The following is a 21102-nucleotide window of genomic DNA, read 5'->3' on the forward strand; positions in this document are numbered from 1 at the left end:
GAGGGAGGAGTGGGCCCAGGGCATCTGCGAGAGGGGCCTAAGAGGTAGAGTCAATAAATGAATAATATTTGGTACTGTCAAGGTGAAAACAGCACAAAGCTCTTATGTTCAACTTGGTGATAGGAGGGGGAAGAATAGGAGATGGTTTTTATTAGTATACATTAATTATACAAATTATGGCATCTTTATACATGTATAAGATTTTGATCGTCCTCCCACTTTATCACCCCTCATGGCCTCTCTCCCCTTTCCCATCATTAAGGTATGGGATCAGCCGGGCACCTGCCAGCAGACAAGCTAGTAAACAAAGTGTGACATGTATACATAATGGAGCTGTGTTTGGTCATAAAGAAGAACAAAGCCGTGCTATTAAGCAGGGAAATTGACAGAAATGGAGAATATCATCCATTATATTCCATAGATCCTGGAGACTAGATATCAGACTTTTCCCTCATATATAACTAATTATAGATTGTAACAAAAGTGGTCAGGTGATGTGAGGTCACCATGGCCTCTGGCAGAGGTGTGGGAGAGCTCATTCTTGGTCTTTCTATCCATATATAGGTCCCAGGAGTGGAAGGAAACGCAGGACCCACGAAAAAGTCAGCTGTATGGGAATAAAGATGACGGCGAGTTTTGGTATCTACCCTTCTTTAAGGATGTGTGGAGTACTTATTTCCCAAGCCCTCCATCCCAACTGCTTCCCTTAAATGTTCATGAGGATAGTGATTAACGTCGCAAAGATTCACCTAGAACCTATATTCTTTACCAAATCACAAAAGCTTTGAATGGTAGGCGTTATGTCTCCTCATCTTGGAGATGAGATACTGGACTCTCATGGACATTTTGATGGGAAGGGGGAGTTGCTCCGAAGTTTGAGTTTGGAGGTATGATCATCACCCCTGTCTTCCACCATCTGGAGACTCAGCACCTCCAGTGTGCTTTGACAGCACTCTCCAAAAGAGTAACTTCAAGTGAATCTACCAGGTTGACCCTGGGCAGGCTCTCACTGTCCTTGGCTAGAAGCTACTCAGTATTCCATGTCTTGAAAGCCCATGCCATGCCTTATGTGCACATCTTAGAGAAGGTGGACATTTCTTGGAGGGTCCTCTGGTTTGCTTAGTGATGTACTGTAGTGAGATTTGGCATAAATATATGAAGAAAAAAAAAGAGAAACAGACAGACAGATCTGTAAAGTAAGTGTGGCTGGGACCTCAGATACTCCCTGGGGAACGGGAGAAAGAAAAGGAACTTGAGAAAGCATGGCTATGGCAGCGCACACAAGACCTGCCCAGGTTCAAGCGAGACAAAATCCAAGCACTGGGAAGAGGATGCGGATTAAAAGTCCCACCCTTAAGCAAGATGCTATTTTCTCCAGCCGAGTGTTCCTGGGTATATCAACCATAAGCCAGGGCAAGCCCCATGCCAAGAAGTAGTAAGCCTGCATAAAATAAACCCCATTTTGGGGTGTGCTTTCTGTTATGTTTTTGTTTGCTTTTTAGTTGTCTGAATCGATTTGCCCTTCTTGTTATGTTCATCTCTTGTGTGAGAAAGAGAAAAGATATAATGTTGGGGACATAATGTTAGGGGGGGGGAGGAACTGGAGGAGGAGTGAGAACACGGTCAGAATATACTGTATGAAGACATTTTTAAATAATTTTTAAAAGAAGACATTTAGCATGAGTGGGATAATGAAAGAAAGCCTGGGTCTGAGTTCCTCAGAGTCAGAAAGACAAACGTCAATTAGAAGCACAAATCTTCCTCTATGTCTCTATTTTAATCCCAGCACAAGGCTAGGTTTTCACTGTGGCATCCCTGTGCCTGCTTAAAGACCTCAGCAACGAATTGGCAATGAGCAAAGGCAAGACTGATAACAGTTCGAAGGACCAGGAGCAGAGAGAACCTGGCCTTTGTCCCACTGACCCTAAAAGGACTCAGTTGGATTAACAGGCTTGGAAAGTAGTTTTGCCAGGTGACACACAACACCCAGTCTTGTCTTTACCACTGTTCTCTCTAGCATTGGAGGAAAGTCTCAGGGCAGAAAGGCATGGCACTGAATGTGCCACAGATAGACTTTGGACTTTGGGAAGGCCTATGGTAAGTCACACATGGTTATTTTCTCTGACTGGAGAGACATAGTGAAGAGACATGGGAAACTGGAGCTGAGGACACAGCTGGAGGTGACTTAGGCTGTGTCTGTTTTCCACAGGATGTCCTGTCGAGATTTCCAGGATAACTTCTCGTGCCTGTTCATATGTAACCAGATCCCGATCACCATGGATCATGGAATCACACCCAATGAGAGCTGGCAACAAATGTGGTTTGAGAGCCAAGTGACCTCAGGAAACACAGCAGGTGGTCATTCTGCCTGTAGCTGTCAGCCCCAGCTCTATTCCAACTTTTCTCTGACTCCTTTGTCTGCTTAGACCACTGGCCTGATGAGAAAGCAAAGGAGTTAGCCTCAAGAGACAACTACCCTTGAAGCAGATGCTAATGGGGGTGGGCGGGGCAACCACCACTCCTGACATCTTACAGATCCTGCCAATCAGCTTCACCCATATCCACGGTGGAAAGCTGGCTCTCTGCTCTCCAGTAAACAACCAAGACAGGAGGAAAGGCTGTGAGAAGAGCATAGGGAAGGAAGTCAAAGCCTCATTAAACCACTGTCATTTCCATATACTAGCTTTGTGTCTGGGACTGACATTGTTTTCTGCCTTCAACCTCCCCAGATATAAACAGTATAAATAGTAACCCCTGTTTCCCCTTGAAGCTGCAGAGTACCACCCAGACATGGGGTGAATAGTTCTGTCCTGCTCGTAAGGTAGCAGTGTAGGGACCTCTGTCATGACCCTTCACTGTCCATCCTGTTCTCTGTTTAAGCTGCTTCCTGTGGGGTAGAGTCCAAGTGAACTAGCACATACTCCATAAAACTGGCTGTAAACACGTGTGTGGGAAAACGTATATTCACACCTGCTTGTCCAGAAAGATTTCCTTCCATGACCCCAGACCTTACGGTGTGCTTCCTTTTGTTCTCTTGGGATCAGTCTGCTACTCAGAGCCTTGTCACCAAGTAGACTATATGAAACTGCTGAGTCAATTCTTAGTCAGCTCCCCAAGCAGTGCCTGCCTGACTACACTGCAAAAGCCTCTTTCCTTAGATATAATGAGAATCAGTGAACTAGTCCGACTGAAACAGCAAGGCCATTTATAGGAATACTTTACAAGGAAGAGAAGGAAGGGTATAATCAATTGGGTGCCTGCTATATGCTCCTAAGTACATTTTAATAGTCATCTCCTTCAGTACTCATAGAAAGGCCATGACCATGATAGTCTTCTGTGTCTCCCTAATCACCTTCCAGAGCTCACCTGTTGTGACCCATGTCTTTTGAAGAATATCCACTCATCTATATCCTGGCTTTCCTGCACCGCTTCATGCAGTTGAGTCCAATAGTTCCCATGTGCTCGGACTGGGATAAGTGTGCTCGGGTGTAAGAGCAGTGTGTATGACCAGCCCACCACCTGTTTCCTTCTGTCTTCACTGGTATTTGGTGATTGATGCCATTCCAGGCTCTGATGTTTATTGCCAGTACAGTAAGTTCATGCACACTTGGAGATTCTGTAATTTTACTAAACAGCCCTTAGGGCTGGCCAAGGTGATGGGCTCTTATAATTCCAGTGTGGAGAGAGGTGAAGACAGATAGATTCCTGGGGCTCACTAGCCAGCCAGCCTAGCCTGCTGGCAAGTTTTCGGCCAGTGAGACTCCATTTCTCACACAACCAAACAATACAACACAATGCAATACATTATGTAGAACATGCAGAATGAAAACTTGAGGGTGGCATCTAGCCTCCACAAACATGTGCACACACACACACACACACACACACACACACACACTTGGATACACCCCCAAACACACACACACACATAGACACACACACATAGACACAAACACACAGAGGAATGGGGCTGAATTTATAGTTTAGGAGACATTTTTGCTCTATTAAGCATAATACTACCTTTTCTGTTTTTAAGAAGAGACTGAGGCTTAGAATATAAAGAACTTGTTTCATAAGTATTGACTATGTCTGTGGTGGCCTGGGCCTTATCTTTCCAAACAGAGTTTAAGCTTAACCCCATAAACAGTGTCCTGGGAGGCCTGGGGTGGTCTGTGTCCCAGCAATGGCTCTCTCTCTTCCAGGAGGACAGAGAAGGGATGTGCAGTACCTCTTTGATGTTCAAGAACCCACTGATGGTAACAATGTCGTTGTGGCCTTCACAATCATGCCACAAAGCCTGAGGACAGAAGAGGAGATATTCCCACTACAGTTCCAGGTGTTCAAGGTAAGCAATGTGCTTTGGGTCTTGTTCTTTGTAGATACTGTGTACGCTTTGGGCTAGGTAAAGCCCAAAGGGATTCATGTGTTCAGCTCTAATGTTTTAAGAAAAATTTAAACTAAAGGAGAATCAGACTTGACTTTTTAAAAATTTTTTATTCTTAATTATGGATATATTTATGTGTAGGCATGTGCACATGTGAATGCAGAGGCTCATGGAGTCTAAAGGAGAGCTGGATACCTCTGGAGCTAATGTTACAGGCAGTTGAGAGCTGTACGATGCAGGTGATGGGAACAGAATTCTGCAAGAGCAGCGTTTGTTCTCAACCCTGAGTCTTCCCTCCAGCCTCTTGACCATGTTTTAAATGGCAGACGTCCCTTACCTCTGCCACTTGTATAGTATAGCTTTTCCAGGTAGGCTTCAGAATCTAATGCTTGGATCTCAAGAAACATTCAAGTCTAAGACCAGCTTCTATAATTATGCAGATTCTTGGACCAACTCCATAACCCCTGAATCAGAGAATCTTATGGTCAGAGTCTAATGGTCTGCATTTTAACAAGTTCCTCAGAGACTGCCTCCTTCAGTCACTTTTGAAGATCATTGGTTAAAATTTGAAGAAGATGCACGCGCGCGCGCACACACACACACACACACACACACACACACATACACACGTTTAAATTCAGTGAATTTTTTTTTCTTTTATGTCTAGGGTCTAGATTCTAGACCAAAGCCCAGATTCAGCTCAGTGGTGAACATATAACACCTGATTGGCTGCTCATCCAAAACCAGGTTTCCCCTTCAGCTCAGATTCCTCTCCTCCACTGACTGTCAACCAGCTCCCTCGCTCTCCCCAATGCTAGCACATACACATACCATGAAACAGTTAACTAAGAAACTTTTTTAAAAAACAAAACAAAACAAAAGGACACCATTTAAAAGAGAAAAATTACAAAGAAAATCTAATGGCTTTGCTGTCTCTTCTAAGAAATTCAAAGCATCCCAGAGGTAGAGTGAGTAATTCTCATGTTACCCATCCTTGTTATGCAACTAAGACTATAAATCCCTGAGGTGTATGTAGTTCCCTCTTCTCACATTAGAGTTGGAGAAACTGGTACACAGGTATGTGAACTGGTATGCCAGAGTTAATGGTGAAGCTAAGACTGAACGTCAGATGCTCCTGAAGCCTGTGGTCAGATGCACTTGTCACACAGCTCGAAAGCCTATTGACACACTAGGCTAGAGATGGGCTTAGTGTCCTAGAGCAAGATCTGTTGCTCACTGAGACAAAGCAAATTTCAAAGACACTGGACTCAGCCCATTTGTGGCCAGACAAGTTCCCTGCTTGCTCTGCTCGTCAGGAACTGTCCTGCTCACAGCTGTGGCTCTGGCTAGAGAGAAGGCTTCATGGATGTGGTATTGTAGGGTCACATGCATGTTCTCATTTAGTGTCTCAAGGCTATGCTTATCCCCACGTTTAGAGATATGAAAGCCAAAGCTCAGAGAAAAGGAAATATCTTCCCAGCTGCTGGGGTGATGGGTAGAGTTTGATCTCAGCACCTGTAGGCACAGTCCCAGGGATCTCGGCAGGGCTTAGATATTTCCCTTTCTCATGGTACCCAGAGAAACAGGAGAATCAAAGACTCTGGCTCTGGAATGAGAGCCCATTGGGTTCTTCTCTCTTAACCTAGTTCACAACCCTTACTTATTCCTACTTCTTTTACTGAATTCTTCATGAGTCAAAGTTCCAACAGAGGAGACTGTTGGGATTCAACACAATGCTTTTAAGTTGTCTCAGGCCTGCCCAGACTATCAGAGAACATCTTCTATGGATGCAATAATAAACAGTTGTCATTTGAATTGCCACCCAGTCCCTGCCTCTACTTTGGTGGAGGAAAACAAGCCAGCTTCTACTGCAGTAACTAAGGAAATCAAATTATCACATCTTCAGCCCTTGGTTGCTGAAGGAAAAGATTTGCACTCTGGGTGTTCCCACTTGAGTGTACCTTTTACCTCCATTCCAGCCACTTCACCATACACACGTATCCAGTCACACCCGTGCTCGACTGTTAATTCAACAAAAGTGGTCGGAATAATCACACATTATTTACCGCAAACCTTTGAGCCCAGAAGTAGCCATCTAGGCCAATCTGTAGGGTCATGTCTAACTGTGGAGCCCTCTTGTGCATCTCCCACTTACCCTCTGAGCTTCATTTTCAGATGACCCCACCCACAACCAATGGACAAACATGCTTATGGAGCTACAGTGAGGTTGTAACCAACTCGATTCCTAACATTTCTCCAAGCTTCCTTGTCTCCTCTACAGAGATGAGTTATTTCTCAGCTGCCCCTCAGACCAGAGACTTTCTTAGACTTCCTGTGATCACATTGGTCCTTCTAGGATCCTTACTGACTTAAATGCCAATGACCAGTCTAGATCTCTTCCTAAGATACCTGGGAGACTGACAGATTCCTCAGAGGCTAAGAGTGCTTGCTGCTCTTGTAGAAGACGTAGGTTGGGTTGCTGGTACCCATATAGTAGCTCACAACTGTCTATAACTCCAGTTCCAAGGTTTTTAATGCTTTCTTCCTTCTTGGGCACTGGGCATGCACTTGGTGCATGCCTATATATGCTGGCAAACACTCATACGCAAAATTTTTAATGTTTTCTTTTTAAAAGATGCTTCAGGGTTTTTTTTTTTTTTTTCAGCCGGAAGCAATCAGTGAGTTCACCAGCCTGGGAAACCTCTGGGGCTGAGCAATTTTAATGCTGATGCAGCCAAAATGGGGCCCCAAGCTTAGTGGGAGCCTGCAAGTCCCCAGCAGCTGTGAACACACTGTCTTGTCTTACATCAACCAGATACCAGTGGTGTGTGAACAGGCAGAAAAAAAAGCTAGGACAAATAAAAAGAGACAAGAGGACATGCTATTCTGTCCTCATTCTCTAAAGGTCCTCCTACAGGCCAGGGTTTAACACCTCACTCCCAGTATCCATGGCTGGAATGTCTAATCACACCCATCAAGTGGCTGGTCTGCATGTGTAGGACCTCAGCTCACGGTAGAAAGGAATCAGAAGCCAGGCTAACAGGCAAGGCCTGCGCTTGGTGGGAAGTGGGGCGTCATTGCAAAGGAAGCAACGCAGCTTGCCCTGTTTCCTGCCCTGTTGATGCCTAGCCTCCTTTTCCATGCCCATGGACTAGGACTGGGGCATCTGTTCAAAGGACTGTAGCGAATACCCTGCATGTCACATAGAAGGACTCTTAACATTGCAGAGGGCCATAAAGATGAAACTGTATCCTTCTACCAGATGGAAAGAGAGAAACATAGCTGTTCCTGCATTCATTTGTGCACATGCATTCTCCACAAGGGGAGTGGTTATCCGTAGAACCAACTCCTATCGTGTTTACAGTTGTCTAAGGAGATCAAAGAAGCTCTCCTGTCATTGGTGCTCTCCATATTAAGGCATTTGTGCCTGACTCTGGGGAATCTGCCCTTGACTGAGACTGTGTCTTCTCTCTGCTCCTGTTATGTTCTTCCTATATCACCATTATAGCTATGAACAATAACCACATCTTGCTAAGACTTAAAGGGGACACTACCCCATCTCAGATAATCTTCCTCCTTCAGTTTTCTCCCCTTTGCTGCTCCCTACAAGGATACATCTTTCCTTTTCTACAACTCTGCACAATAAATGAAAAATGTGTCCCCACTCCCAGCATGTGCTCTGTGTGCCAGACAGGCTGACCACACAAGAAATAGCATGGGCCTTGAGCTAGGATGGGAGGGCCAGTTGTCTTTATGTTGTGTCTGCCTCCTGAAGCCTCTTTTTCTCTCTTCCACAGGTAGACTCTCAGGTATGGCTCACTGCTGTCTTCACTGACTTCCCTCACCTCTGATGCTGCTCCTTGGTAAACCGTTATATCTCTTCCAACTGTTATACCTGCCCACATACCCATGTCTACAAGTCCATTCTTGCTGCATCTTGAATCAACAGTCAGCTTAGCATCTCCAAACAGATCAACAAACCAGGGTTTGGCGTGGATGCGTTGGCATCTTGGTATATGGTTGAACCTCACAGGATTTTCTCTTTAACATCCAAGAGAGGCTGCAGCTGTAAAAGCACCCTGATGCATTTGGTCTTCATAGAGAAGCTTGGTCCAATTGGTTCCTGTGCAATTAAGATGATGACAGTAGTAAGGGGTATCTAGGAAAAACCTTCAGACACTTGAATTAGTCCCCCAAACTACCATAAGCTGATGCTTACAGGCTTCATATAGCTTCAAGGCATACTCCTACCTCTTCTCATAAGCAAATAGATATTTTGTTTTGATCCAATAACCTGGACTGACCTGGTCAAGTATTGATTGAAAAAAAAAAAAGAGTCTGAAGGCTATAAGGAAGGGACAGTGGAGTTCAGAGGGTCTGACATCACTGGCACAGACCTTGCCTTGCTATGGCTGTGAACTCTGCAGTAACCTTCTGCTACTGCCAAGAGGAAAATGCAGTATATGGACAAGGAAGAGAATGTGGTCATAGCCAGCAGATGGTTACAGTGCCCCACCCCAAGGCTATTACAAGGCCCCAAGAAGTAAACAGTGCCCAGGGTAGTAACTGCAAAAGCAGAGGGTCTCAAAAATCCAGATAGAAAGTTGGCAGCAAAGAGGTCTGTCCCTTAGTCATGGCCTAGCCTCAAAGCTGGGGCTTAAAATCTGCCTGGGTCCCCGGTACCCCCCACCATCAGAAGAAAACTTAGAAGGGTTCTGAGGGAAGCTCTCAAATGAATGGTATGGATCTGATCCAGTTCTCGGAGCTAGAGAACACAACACAGCAGGGACCTGAGCCAGCAAAGGGTACAAACTCTACCATTAGAATAACAGGGCCAGTTCTGTAGCTGCATGGCCCTGAATCTGCATGGTGCATCCCCTCTGAGTACTAGACCAAGGTCTTCTTTCACTCCCTAGTCACACTGCTCAATGCCACTGAGTAAGTCCATTCTGAACAGGGCTTTTAAAAAAAGGTGATGGGGTTGGGGAGCAGCAGGTAAGTAGGGCCATTGAACCTAACTTGTAGGAGGAAGGCTGTTCACACACCTCTGCACACACATTTATACCTAGCGCCAGAGGGCAAAGCTGCTCTTTTGGAAAAGAACTGGCTTCATCATCCATTACTTCTGTCAAAAGGACCTAAGCAAACCAGGTCCCTAAGCCCACAGGGGCTGCTTTGGAAAGGAGCAAAGGTGCCGTGGGGGTTCCGCCTGTCCTCTGCTGTACACCCGGGACAGCAGCCTATCCCCTGCCTAAGTCTCATGGCTGTCTCCTGATAGAAACCTCCCCATTGCCCCTCTTCTTCCCCCAAGGCAGAGACCATCAATAACCATTTCATGCTGCATAACCATTCTAAATGGAATCTCCATGCTCACATGTAGTAGGAAAATTTGTTTAGTAAGGGGTTTTTATTATATAATATGTATGTGACATCCGGTAATAGGAATTGCATTATATTTATTGTTTTATCTGTAAGAAAATTTGAAATAAAAGGGAAATGATTGAGAACCATTATTTTCCAATGAGAAGGAATCCCGGGGCTCTTGCTGGGGAGATGAAAGCGAGGGAGAGGAGAAAATTCAACCCTGCAGTTGTATGGCAGCATATGATTAAAGGTTTAGAGGAGATAGAGCTTTGGGGACGCCAGAAGAAATTCAACACTGGAACAGTGTCACTAGTTCCCATGTCTTGTTTGCACATAAATAAGAGAGAAAACCAGAACCCCAGGATGCTATTAGATTAGTGAGATAAAATCACCTGTCAAATTTCTGTGTATATACTGTAGCATCTGGAATCTGCCAAGTTCAGCCTCTGACACTGCAACATAATTTTGGGATCTACAAATGTGCTGGGCCACATCCATAGCTGAGACTCGAGTGGCCACAAACAAGAGGTGGAGTGGGACACACCTAGTAGATAAGATACTGTTGTTCCAGGAGGAAGTGGTATTTTTTTTTAATTTTGAGTCTGAGTCAGCACTATCTTATTTTGTAGGGCTTAAAACGCTGTTCCAGTGAGCAGAGAAGGGTCTAGAAGGGAATCGCCTGTCCTAGCAGCCAGGTTTCATGTATAGAAGGGGCTCTCTCATAATAATCTCATTTCTTCTAGTTCCAGAAGTTCCAGGACAGATTGCCGCCTGCATTTTTCTCCCCATTTAGAAATGCTGCCCAGGGCATAGACTATGCATCCAGGTGCAACTTCACAAGGTCTTTCCACCTGAGTCCTGGGACCTATGTAGTGGTTCCCTCAGCACACGGAAAAGAAGTGGAATTCCTGCTCCGAGTATTCCTCAAAATGCCAGACAAGGACAGGTATTGAGGCACTAGGGTCCTAGTGGTTTAGTCTACTTCAGTGTGCCTTTGTAAGCAGTGTTCTGTGCATCACGTGTTAGCACATGGTGTGCCGGGGACCCGAGATGAGTCTTGCTCTTGAGATGCTAACTACAATGGGGATTGAGAAAGTCCATGAACCGGTAACTTGACCTCGCAGCAATGTAAAAGCATACAAAAGGACAGAATGGAGGAACTGCTTCTGGCCTCAGAGACTGGGAAAGGCTTCTCACAGCAAACAGCACTTGAGCTGGTCCTTGAAGGTAAACAGAAGTTAATAACTTCAAGGAGAAGACCATACACATGGGAAGAAGGAGCCTAAGAAGACTCAAGGACGTGGTGGAGCCTGGGGCTTGTAGAATACGTGCTGCCACTTGTGTGCACAGGAAAATCATACCATGTGTTATATTCACTTGTTTGAAACATAGCCAGAATTCGGGGTAGACTAGGAAGACAGACTGACCTGAAAAGAGGCCTTGATTCTAGAGGGCCTTGAATGTTAAGTCATAGGTCAGATTGGGATCAACAGGCCCTGTCCCCCTGAACCTGAGGCAGGTGTTGTTATAGTCGTAGAGACCTACATAAAGATAGCAAATGTGTAAGGGTCATCACTGACATGTGTAAGGGCCACCACTGCCAATGCAAGATGGACCATGAGTCAAAGGTCATCTGCATCCTGGCAGTAAAAGTCACCACCTATGTGCATCTCAGTATGAACAAATCAACGGTGAGAGACACAGACCAGGCCTACCCCAAATGAACATAAGGTCACTGGGTGTCTATTGCCATGGCTGCCTTCTCCTCATCCTTGTGAGAGATGTTAGGTGTCATCGGGTGTCCTTCACAGGTAGACTCCTGGGAATACAGTGCGGGTCATTTTTGTCACGCTGTTCCCCTGGTTTTCTAGGAATCCGAGCAGCAATTTCAACCTCAGGGCCCTCAAGGTAAGTGTGCAGGTCTTGTTTGCTGTCTTTATTAGCTGTGTCACATCCCCCAAGAGCTTCCTTCTCCTCCCTGGTCTTACTATTGACTACAGAAAATGAAGCCCATATGATAGGCTATTGGTAGCTCTAAGAGGTGGGACAGAAGGCCAGTCCTCCAAGACCAGACTGGACCCAAGTATCTTCCTTCTAACAAAGTTTCGTTTCCAAACTTCCATAAAGTTTGATTTCCTTTCTCTCAGTCCTGCAACTACCAGGTGAATCTTGCTGTCTTGGATTCAGGCAGGCTGATTGCATCTTCACTCAGGCCAGCTCTTACTAAAACAAGGTTGTACCAGATGAGTGGCCTCTTTCCCAGAAATTTAATGTAACTGTTTTCCCTTTGATCCAGGGAAGTCTTTCAGAAAATGGATCCCAAAAAAGCAGTTTCTACAGATATATGGATCAGGTATGCTATCTAGCACTCATGGACCTTGGTGAAAGGGAAAGTTCAGGGACAGAGACATCTCCAGTTGCTTATCAGAACTGTATTCACAGAGCAAAAAGGACCTGATCATATTAGCCGCTTCCTATCCCTGGACCATCCCCAGAGGCTCTGGTTGCCAAGCTCTGAAGACAAGTGATATCCCAGTGTGGGTGGAATCCCATTGGAACATAGAGCTTAGGCAAGGAGAAGATAATTATGAGCTGTGTGTAAAGGATATATTGTGGCTTAAGCCTTTAGACAAGCAGTTGGCAGAAATCTTTCTTTCTCTGGCTCGGCCATCCCCCCACCCCAAACCTGGCACTGTTCCTCCCTGGAGCTGGCCAGCTTCAGAAAGCCCCAACAGCTCTCTTCCTGCCAAGCCACCTATGTGCACATGGGGCTTTCCTAATGGTTTAATAAACTGTTATAAAGAACTCCTTGACTCCTCGGGATAAAAGAGCTGCCAATGGTTCCGTGGGATGGGCCTTTTACCATTAATAACAGTGTTGGTGTGGGAAGCAGAAAATGATATAGATGCTTTTGTGTACCGTGGGCCAAGCTGAGGCTGAGGAAGGAAGGATGCCAGCCCCTGCCTCTGCACTCAGAGGGCTGATAGCATGGTGTTATCTCAGATGTAGATTGGACCCATACACCAAGAGGAGAAGGGAGAGATGGATAGTGTGGCTGGAATAAGGGGTGAATGTTGGAAAGAGAAGCCCTTCAGCACTTGCCCAGGATTCAGGCAAGCTCTCACTGAAACAAGGTTGACCCAAAAGACCACTGTCCCTGTCTGTGAGTTCCCAAAGGCAGAGACAACTTCATATGCATTCCTTGTCCCCAACCACCAATCACTGTCCTTGGCCCAGAGGAGGTGCTCAATCATTTCTGTCAGATTGAATTAAGACAGATTAGCTCCCCTGGAGCAGATGCCCGAGCTTGGGTTAGCTGCTCTGAGGTGGCCAGCAGGACCTGATTAGGATGCCTGAGATCAGGCTTCTTCAGGGCAGGTGGTACATTTTCACACAGGGCCACGCACCTGTACTTCTAAAATAAAAATATAATCTGTCATATAGTAGGATGGTACAGACTCCCTAATCAGAAATATTCCAAGCAACAGCCAAATGTATGGCACTCTCTAGAGTGATTGTTAGCTGGTATTGGACATTGGTCAGAATTAGAATAAGACAGACAGGGTATTGTGCCTAGGTCACCTCTTAGGCAGGCATCCTTGAGCAAGGCACCCCTGACACCATCCTGTACAACCTGCAGGCCTGTGAGGTTGTGGCTCCCAAGAAATTGTAAAGCAAAGCATTTCTCATGTACTCGCTGTACCCTCTCTCCTGGTCCCTCACATTGGTTTTTAGCTAGCCTTATTAATACAGTATTATCAACACCCATTGATGCTAGTCGCTTTTATTAGCCATGGCAGTGGTAATGACATAAACAGGTTTGCCTGTTAGAAAGGGATCATGTATTTGGTCTCCAGGATTAGACAGAGCAGATCTAACCACTATCCTTTGTGAATCCAATTGGCAAACAGTTTCCAAACTCCTAGCACATTTCTTCCAAGTACTTCCACCTCAGGAAGCTTTGATATTCCACAGTCCCTACATGCAATTCCTGGGGAGCTTGTCTGAGTAACCACCATTGCCATGCCTGCCATCAGTTCTGTAAATGCTTCTGATGGGTGTAGAATCTAGGTCCACATGTGCTCTAGGTGTAATATGAAGAAGAAAGTAGATGTGGCCCATGCTCAGTACAGTTGGCTAGTGGATACTCCCATGTGGCCATGCTTTCAGTTCAGTTGGCTAGTGGTGAGTCCCTCCTTAGCATATTAACTACTTAGCATATGTAAGGGGTCAAGATTCTTTGGAAGAAAACTTGGTTGATGATGGTGAGCCTAAAGCCAACTTCTCTGATACTCCCAAACTATGAGGTTAGAAAAATGGCCCGAGGACCAGCATCAGACATTGGCAGCTTAGAGTCTACGATTCTCTCTGTGGGGCCTTGCAAGAACAGGTTAGAGGACTGCTCTTGCTTTTGGAGTAAGGTGGTGCCATCAGTGTTAGAGGGAGAAGGGACAGAGTGTGGAAGCTGTGAGGGGCTGATCTCAGAAGGCCCCTGGGAAGCACTTTGTGAGACATGGACTGCCGCTTTACAAGTCCACCCACTGAGAAACCTAACTCCAGTGCCAGCTCCCTGAAGCACAACAACCATACTTTTCTGTAAAGTTGTCATCAAAGGCACTACCCACCAGGCTGCCCAGCACCTGTCTGCAGGGAAGAGCTGGGGCCATGATCTGACCCCAAGAGCAGGCCTAGAAAATGTCCTCTTTACCCATGACAGTAGTTGCTTTGTTTTTAATCTAAGGGAAGCTGTAATACCTTCCTTTTCCCCTCAGTACCTGAAAGACTGAGCATTATGTTCTATGATAGCAGCTTCTAGTAGATTTTGAGTCCTTTTAGCTCCTGTTATTACACACATACATATGCAAGTCATCACACATCTCATGGTGTTTCTGAAAGTGAGCTGCACAGATCATCCTGCTATAGTCTTCCTGAAGGGGTCCCTCAGTGTCAGCCATAATGATAAGGAGAGGACGAAACATGAGTCTTGTCCAATAATAAGTGGAGGGAGGCAGTATGAGGGAGCTCACACCAGGAGTCTGGTGTCAGGACCAACCATCATGATGGATGTTCAAGGAGGGAGTTATCAACATGGCCAGAACGCAGGGCAGGCCCAGGACGGACGGGTAGAGGTGCTATGGCAAGGAAAGGCTCAGAAGTCAGAGAGATGCTACAGAGTTGGGGGATTTGCTCCTTCGTTTCTGATTCCCATCTCACAACCCATTTTTCTCCTGCATTTTGGACCAGGGGCTGGACATTGATGCCACCCAACTTCAGAGCCTTCTCAACCAGGAGTTCCGAACAGGTATGTCAGTTCAGAAGCCTGATGGCTCCCCACTACATCCCCGTGTGGCCACCCTCAATGGCACTTCAGTCTTCTCCTTCCTCAGGGCCTCCAGGAGACACTTTCTCCTTGGACCAGTGCCAAAGCATCATGGCTCTGATGGATGTATCCTTTACAAACACCCCCACTCCTGCAGCCCTAGGAACCCACCTCCCCCTGTGGGCTTCCCTGGGATTTTAATTATATACCAGTTCACTCCGGAATCCAGCTTATCATAGCAGCCATAGCAATAGTCACTACTGACTGGGAATCATAAGGACGTGTATTTGTAATGCTTGCAACAGCCCTTGAGATGCAACAGCTATTATTCCATTGAACAACGGAAGACACAGGGGCCGCAGAGGTTAAGTATTTTCGCCCATCTTACACAGCTAGTTGGGGGTTATGCACAGATTTTGAAATAGGAGTTTAAGCTTCCATGATCCATGTTCTAACCTCAGCCTCTGCTACCTTCTCCAGTCTGAGCTATTTTCCCTTTGGCCTTTCCTTCAACACTGGAGAAGTCTTCACTGCTCAGATTCCTTATTCAAATGGCTCTTAATTTTAAAAGATAACCACCAAAAGCTCACAAACCTTCTTAGATTCCTTATTCAAATGGCTCTTAATTTTAAAAGATAACCACCAAAAGCTCACAAACCTTCTTGGTCTGCAGTGCACAGTGGTGGAACCCCTTTTGGCTCACATGATGGTTTTCTACCTGTAGACAATGGTCTTGAGACAATTCGGTGGCTAGCCTAGTTTCATGGCCGTGAGGAGCAAGACTAGGAACCGAACTTTAACTGCTTTTACCCTCATCCCAACACCCTCTCCCAGGAGCCTTCCTCCTCTATCTGGCCTTCCTCCCTCAGGGGTGGGGGCGAGAAACACTGGCCATGTAGGAGAGATCCCAAGCCTGACAGCTATACCCCAGGATATGTCGCTGTCTCCACGGAGAGACAGATCACCCCTCTTTCACACGGTTAACAAGGCTCGATTGTGAATTCGAAGTCAGCCATTGTAGAACAAGAAGGCTTCTTGATGGAATCATAAATCAGCCCTGTCTCAGCTGGCTGTGGTCTGGAGTCACTCGGAGATACAGAAGAATCCAAATGGCCCTTGCAGCCCTATGGCTTGGGCACCCAACTGAGGGAGGAGGAGAAAGGGGTAGAAGAGACCTGTGCATTGGACTGGGGGACTGCAAATAGAGCCTCCCCTGGGGTTCAGTGGTAGGGTAGTGAGGTAGCTCTCAAAGTTCAATTATTTTTCCCTGCATTAGTTGCCTGTCAAAAGGGGTGACAGGGGAAGCATTTATAAACAGGAAGCGTTCCAGCAACATAGGGCCTAGGGATGGCACATTTACCTATCTACATTATGTCTGCATTTGCAAGGCTCCTGCGTATTCCTCCCCCCTCCCCTGCCAGGGAGCCCAGCCAATTGGTGGTTGGGGGCTCTCTCTCTCTCTCTCTCTCTCTCTCTCTCTCTCTCTCTCTCTCTCTCCTGCTGGATATAACTGAAATTAATGCCTCGTTCTCAGAGATCTTTCCTTCTAACAATACATTTTATTTTGGAAAACAAATCTAAACCAGGTCACCTTCAGATAGAGTGGGAGCCAGCTGGCAGGGGGCCAACATGGCACTGGGTTACTAGCTGAAGGATGAAGCCAGCTCTGGCTTCATTAGCAGGACAAACAGCTCCCCCTCCCCATTGTCCCCTGGACTGCTTTGCTTTTAACTCGTCCTCCAGCTGAAAGTGAATGGGCGGCTGGATCAGGAGGAGTTTGCGAGACTACAGAATCGCCTCATCCACTGCCAGGTATCGTCACATCCTCTGTGGCATGACTAACACTCTTATTGAACCTGGGTGAGCAAATGTTTATTGGGTGTCCCACATTGGGGTATGAAAGGATGGGAAACATCACCCTGTCCTCGAAGTCACCTCATATTTTGTTTAGGGAAACATACAGACCATCGAGGCCTGAAGTACCAGAGTGGCGAGATGAAAAATGTTCTATGAGGCTGGGGAAAGAGGTCACCATGGACAGTGTCTAGAACTGCCATGATACATATTGACACACTCATTAGGCTGAACCCATCTCTTTCTATATGGATGCTTCTATGGGAGGCTCTACCAAAACAAACACAGTTAACCTACGGCCTGGGTATGGCCTCCGTTGTCCTCAGGACAAAGTCTGAATGCTTCAAAGCAGCACACAGACCTCCTGAGTTAAGTCTCTATTTTGAAGTCCAGAAGGAGCCATTTTTATTCATCCCACTTCCTCTAAAACCCAATTCTAAGATGCCTTGCTGTCCCCTATAAACGCCCCTTTGTTCCTCTGCCCCACTTCCTCTCCCGTTCCCATGCCCCAAGCCTGGTCATTGCTCATCCACCCTAAGAATGCAGGCAGCTTCAGACATGCCTTCCCTGCTAAGTCTTTCTTGCCAGTCCCTATGACCTGATTATTGTCAATTCTGACTCCTCACCTTCTGGCAGACACCTGTAGGGCAAGCCACATTGTCTGACTTAATACTTTTGCACTTACAAAGAACTTTTCCTTATTTTAAAAGTGATGTCTATTGACAATAGAAAACACAGGTGAGAAAAATAATAAACTCAAAAAAGAAAACATTAGCTTGCCAAAGGGAAAGTATTAAGACCAAGTTAATAGGTTCCAGGATGTGTTCTTAGGAGGCATGTTTATGCAAACTAAATAAAAGTATGATCTGACCAGGCATGATGGCACACACCTGTAATCCCAGCATTTAGGAAGCTGAGGCAGGAAGATTATGAGTTTAAAACCAGCTTTGGTTACATAGAGGAAGCCCTATGTCAAATAAATAAATGAGTGCATAAATAAATAAGGTAATCAGTCAGTCATATATACATGCATACAAACTGCTTTAAAAAAAAATAAAGAGCCCCAATATATCACATGACTAATCATGTCACTGTCTCTGAACATTTTGAAAGGCTAAATCAGTACCCTGTGCAAGTATGCCAAGATTCCTGAAGGGGGTGGGAGGTGAGGACACTAGGCAGCCATTTGACTTCTCACCAGACACTAGAATGTTTGACAGGAACCTCCTACCATTACACTGCTAGGTCCTCCAGGGCAGGCTCTCTCTCATGTTCATCTTGACCCCAGAGACCTCCACAGCTCGTTTAACATATCAGCATTCAGAATCACTCAATAATGACGTAGCTAGTCAGCTACTAAATGAATGAGGTTATGTAATAGAAATCACCTGGTGTCTACCTTCAAACCTACCAGAAACCAAATAAGGTCAAGAGGAGGCTCCCAAGCCATCATCTGACAGTCACTTGCCTACCCCACCCCCACTGCCAACCCCACCCCATAGTTGGTCTTGCCTTGCATATCTGGGATCTGCTATTTTGACATGGAAAAGCCCCTGTGAGCCAGCAGCAGGTACTCTCTGCTCAGTCCTGGGCATCTACCTGCATAATCCAAGACCAGGTATACACCTGCCACAGGGTTCATTTCTTCATCTAAGAAGTGCACTGTAGGCCAGGATTACAATGAGCATTGTGCAGAGGGGAAAAGTGTCCAGTAAATGTGAGAGTGGGTACAACAGTGGCTGCCGCTGCTACAGTCACTACCTCCTGCACCCATGCTTGGGCCAGGACACGGCTCTAACCTGCTTCTGGTCTTTTCTATGTAGCACTCACTAATACACAAGCGAGAGGATTTGTATGTGAGCATGCGCACTTAGGTATGAGCAAATGATAAGCACACTTAGGTATTAGTAATTGATCTGTACTTTGTAGACTTTTGCTCATTGGCTTCTTATAACAAGACTAGGTGGTAGGCACTGTAACCAGCCCAGTACTGTAGATGAGGAAACTGAGGCCTAGAAAGATGAGGTAACTTGGCAAAGTCAGTTACAGAGCTGGTCAATGGTTCAGCTGGAACTTAAACTCAGGCAGACCATCTCTTAAGTCTGTACTCTCAACCACTCCTGAACACAGGCTCTCTAGAACAGTGGTTCTCGATCTGTGGGTCATGATTCTTTTGGTAAACATCTATCACCAAAAAATAATCACTTTATGATTCATAATAATAGCAAAATTACCATCATGAAGCAACAATGAAATAATGTTATGGTTGGGGGCCACCACAACACGAGGAACCATATTAAAGGGTCGCAGCATTAGGAAGGTTAGGAAGTGCTGCTGTGGAAAGACCTCGTGCTTCTCCACAGGCAACTGAATGTCCCATGTGTCTAGAGGGAGAAGAAGAAATGGGAACCAGTTGGAGGAGGAGAGCTTCAGGCCCAGTCATGAGCAGACTGATGGACTTAAGGCGTGTGGCCATCCCTGCTTGCCCCTTCCCCCCTCTACCTCTGTAAGCTGGCTCCTTGCACACTTCAGTAAGGCCTCCTCTGGGGATGGAGAATAGACTTACGGGACCTCTCCCATCCACATCCTGCAGGTCCTCACAGCCTTCTTCTTTTATCCCCTCAGCATGTTTTCCAGAACATCCAGAGGAGCCCTGGAGTTTTCCTCAGCTCAGACTTATGGAAGGCCATAGAAAGTACAGGTAATCTGGGGCCCATGAGCCTGGATGACAGGGCCTGTAGGGCATTGTGAGGCCTGTGTTCCCAGCATGCCATAAGCAAGGCTGCCATGGTGAGACTGGGCAGCTGGGAAAAAAGAGAGTCCTAGCGTATGTGTCCTCCCCTACATTGATCCTGATGTTCTTCCAGCATCAGACTCAGATCTCAGCTCCCTGCCCTCAGACTGAACTGTCCTGTATCTCGTATCCATAATTTTCTTCACTCACCTTTTCTCTCCAACACAGTTGTGACTGATGGGGAAAGAAGGAGAGAGAGAGAGAAAGAGAGAGAGAGAGAGAGAGAGAGAGAGAGAGAGAGAGAGAGAGAGAGAGAGAGGATTACAAGACTGACAACCTCCAAGAAATTCCAGAAGCTTTCAGCTCACAGTCTGAGTTTTCAGGGTTAAATACCAACAAAGCAGGCTGGGGATCTTACTTCTCTCTCTTCACAGAAGGTTCAAGGCTAAATTAAACCAAATGGCATGGGTTGGGTTCAAGTAGGCACAAGCTTTCTGTCCTGGGATAATGATAACAATCCCTTAGGGTGCATAAGTGCTTCATAGTTGACCAAGAACTGTTCACTTCATCTTCTTTCATTGTCTCCACTTGGCTGAGAACTGGGAAGGACAGGAATCATTACCCCTACTTACCTGTGGGGAAGATGTATCACATAAAGGTTACAGAAGGAAATGGCCACCTTCCTTAATAAGCCATAGAATCATGTTCCCCCAGGTTAACTCTGGAGATAGTGCCTCTGTAATTCTTCTTCCCATATCCCTGGCATAGAAAGTGGTAGAGATACAAGACACTGTTCTCTGAGCATAGCTCCTCTCCTTAATTTTGATTGTCAGCAGCTGTACCCCAGCATCACAGGTCTGCAGCATAGCAGAAGACTGAGATGCTCAGAGCTGAGATGCTCTACAGTGCCTTGCATGGCTTGCTAAAACTAAGAAAGAAGGTAGAGCTATCCCCCCATTTTCGATTGAGGAAGTCTTGGGGCACTAAGGAAGGTACATTTCCAGCATGTTCTAAGGCATAGTATCTGTTGCTGACACATGAAGCCACACTTGGAGAAACACTGAAGAACTAGTTAAAGATGACACCATCAAAGGAGCCTAGTGACCACAGAACAAAACAAGGGAGTAAAATAGAAACTACTTCCAATTTAGCTCAGACGCTTTCAGGAGCAAGGCAGGTGGCTATCAGGAAAACTCAAGCCAGATCTGAAGGCATTTGGCTCCTACTACAAAAATCAAATGTACCTCTAGTTGCATGAGGCCCACGGGCCACCAAGCTCCTTGCATAGGTGGGTCAGCTTTCGAGTCTCTGCCCGATCACCAGAGCAACAACTGCTGGCCATTCTGCACTTGTCACCTGTGTGGCTAGGGCCTCCCTGAAGATTATAACTAAAGATGTAACGACAAGGCCAAAGAAAGAGGACAAGATGCCTATTATCTTCCCAGC

The 21102-nt window shown here is 46.0% G+C and overlaps 1 protein-coding gene across 5 annotated transcripts in view; it reads left to right on the forward strand.

The window, feature by feature from the left end:
* Capn13 (calpain 13) overlaps positions 1-21102 on the forward strand; it is a 93104-nt gene that overhangs the window by 58576 nt on the left and 13426 nt on the right. For 3 of the 5 annotated variants that reach the window (XM_076942239.1, XM_076942237.1, XM_076942238.1), the window contains 12 exons: positions 565-639; positions 2210-2355; positions 3360-3437; positions 4203-4345; positions 8182-8193; positions 10492-10694; positions 11620-11656; positions 12045-12101; positions 14993-15050; positions 15136-15194; positions 16812-16880; positions 19548-19623. In XM_076942239.1, coding sequence (XP_076798354.1) covers positions 565-639; positions 2210-2355; positions 3360-3437; positions 4203-4345; positions 8182-8193; positions 10492-10694; positions 11620-11656; positions 12045-12101; positions 14993-15050; positions 15136-15194; positions 16812-16880; positions 19548-19623 — 1013 coding nt within the window. Of the gene's footprint in view, positions 1-564; positions 640-2209; positions 2356-3359; positions 3438-4202; positions 4346-8181; positions 8194-10491; positions 10695-11619; positions 11657-12044; positions 12102-14992; positions 15051-15135; positions 15195-16811; positions 16881-19285; positions 19429-19547; positions 19624-21102 lie in introns of all 5 variants that reach the window. The other 2 variants (XM_076942241.1, XM_076942240.1) reach the window with 2 other exon arrangements.

The sequence above is a fragment of the Arvicanthis niloticus genome, chromosome 11 (genome assembly GCF_011762505.2).
Source record: "Arvicanthis niloticus isolate mArvNil1 chromosome 11, mArvNil1.pat.X, whole genome shotgun sequence".
Classification (NCBI taxonomy): Eukaryota; Metazoa; Chordata; class Mammalia; order Rodentia; family Muridae; genus Arvicanthis; species Arvicanthis niloticus.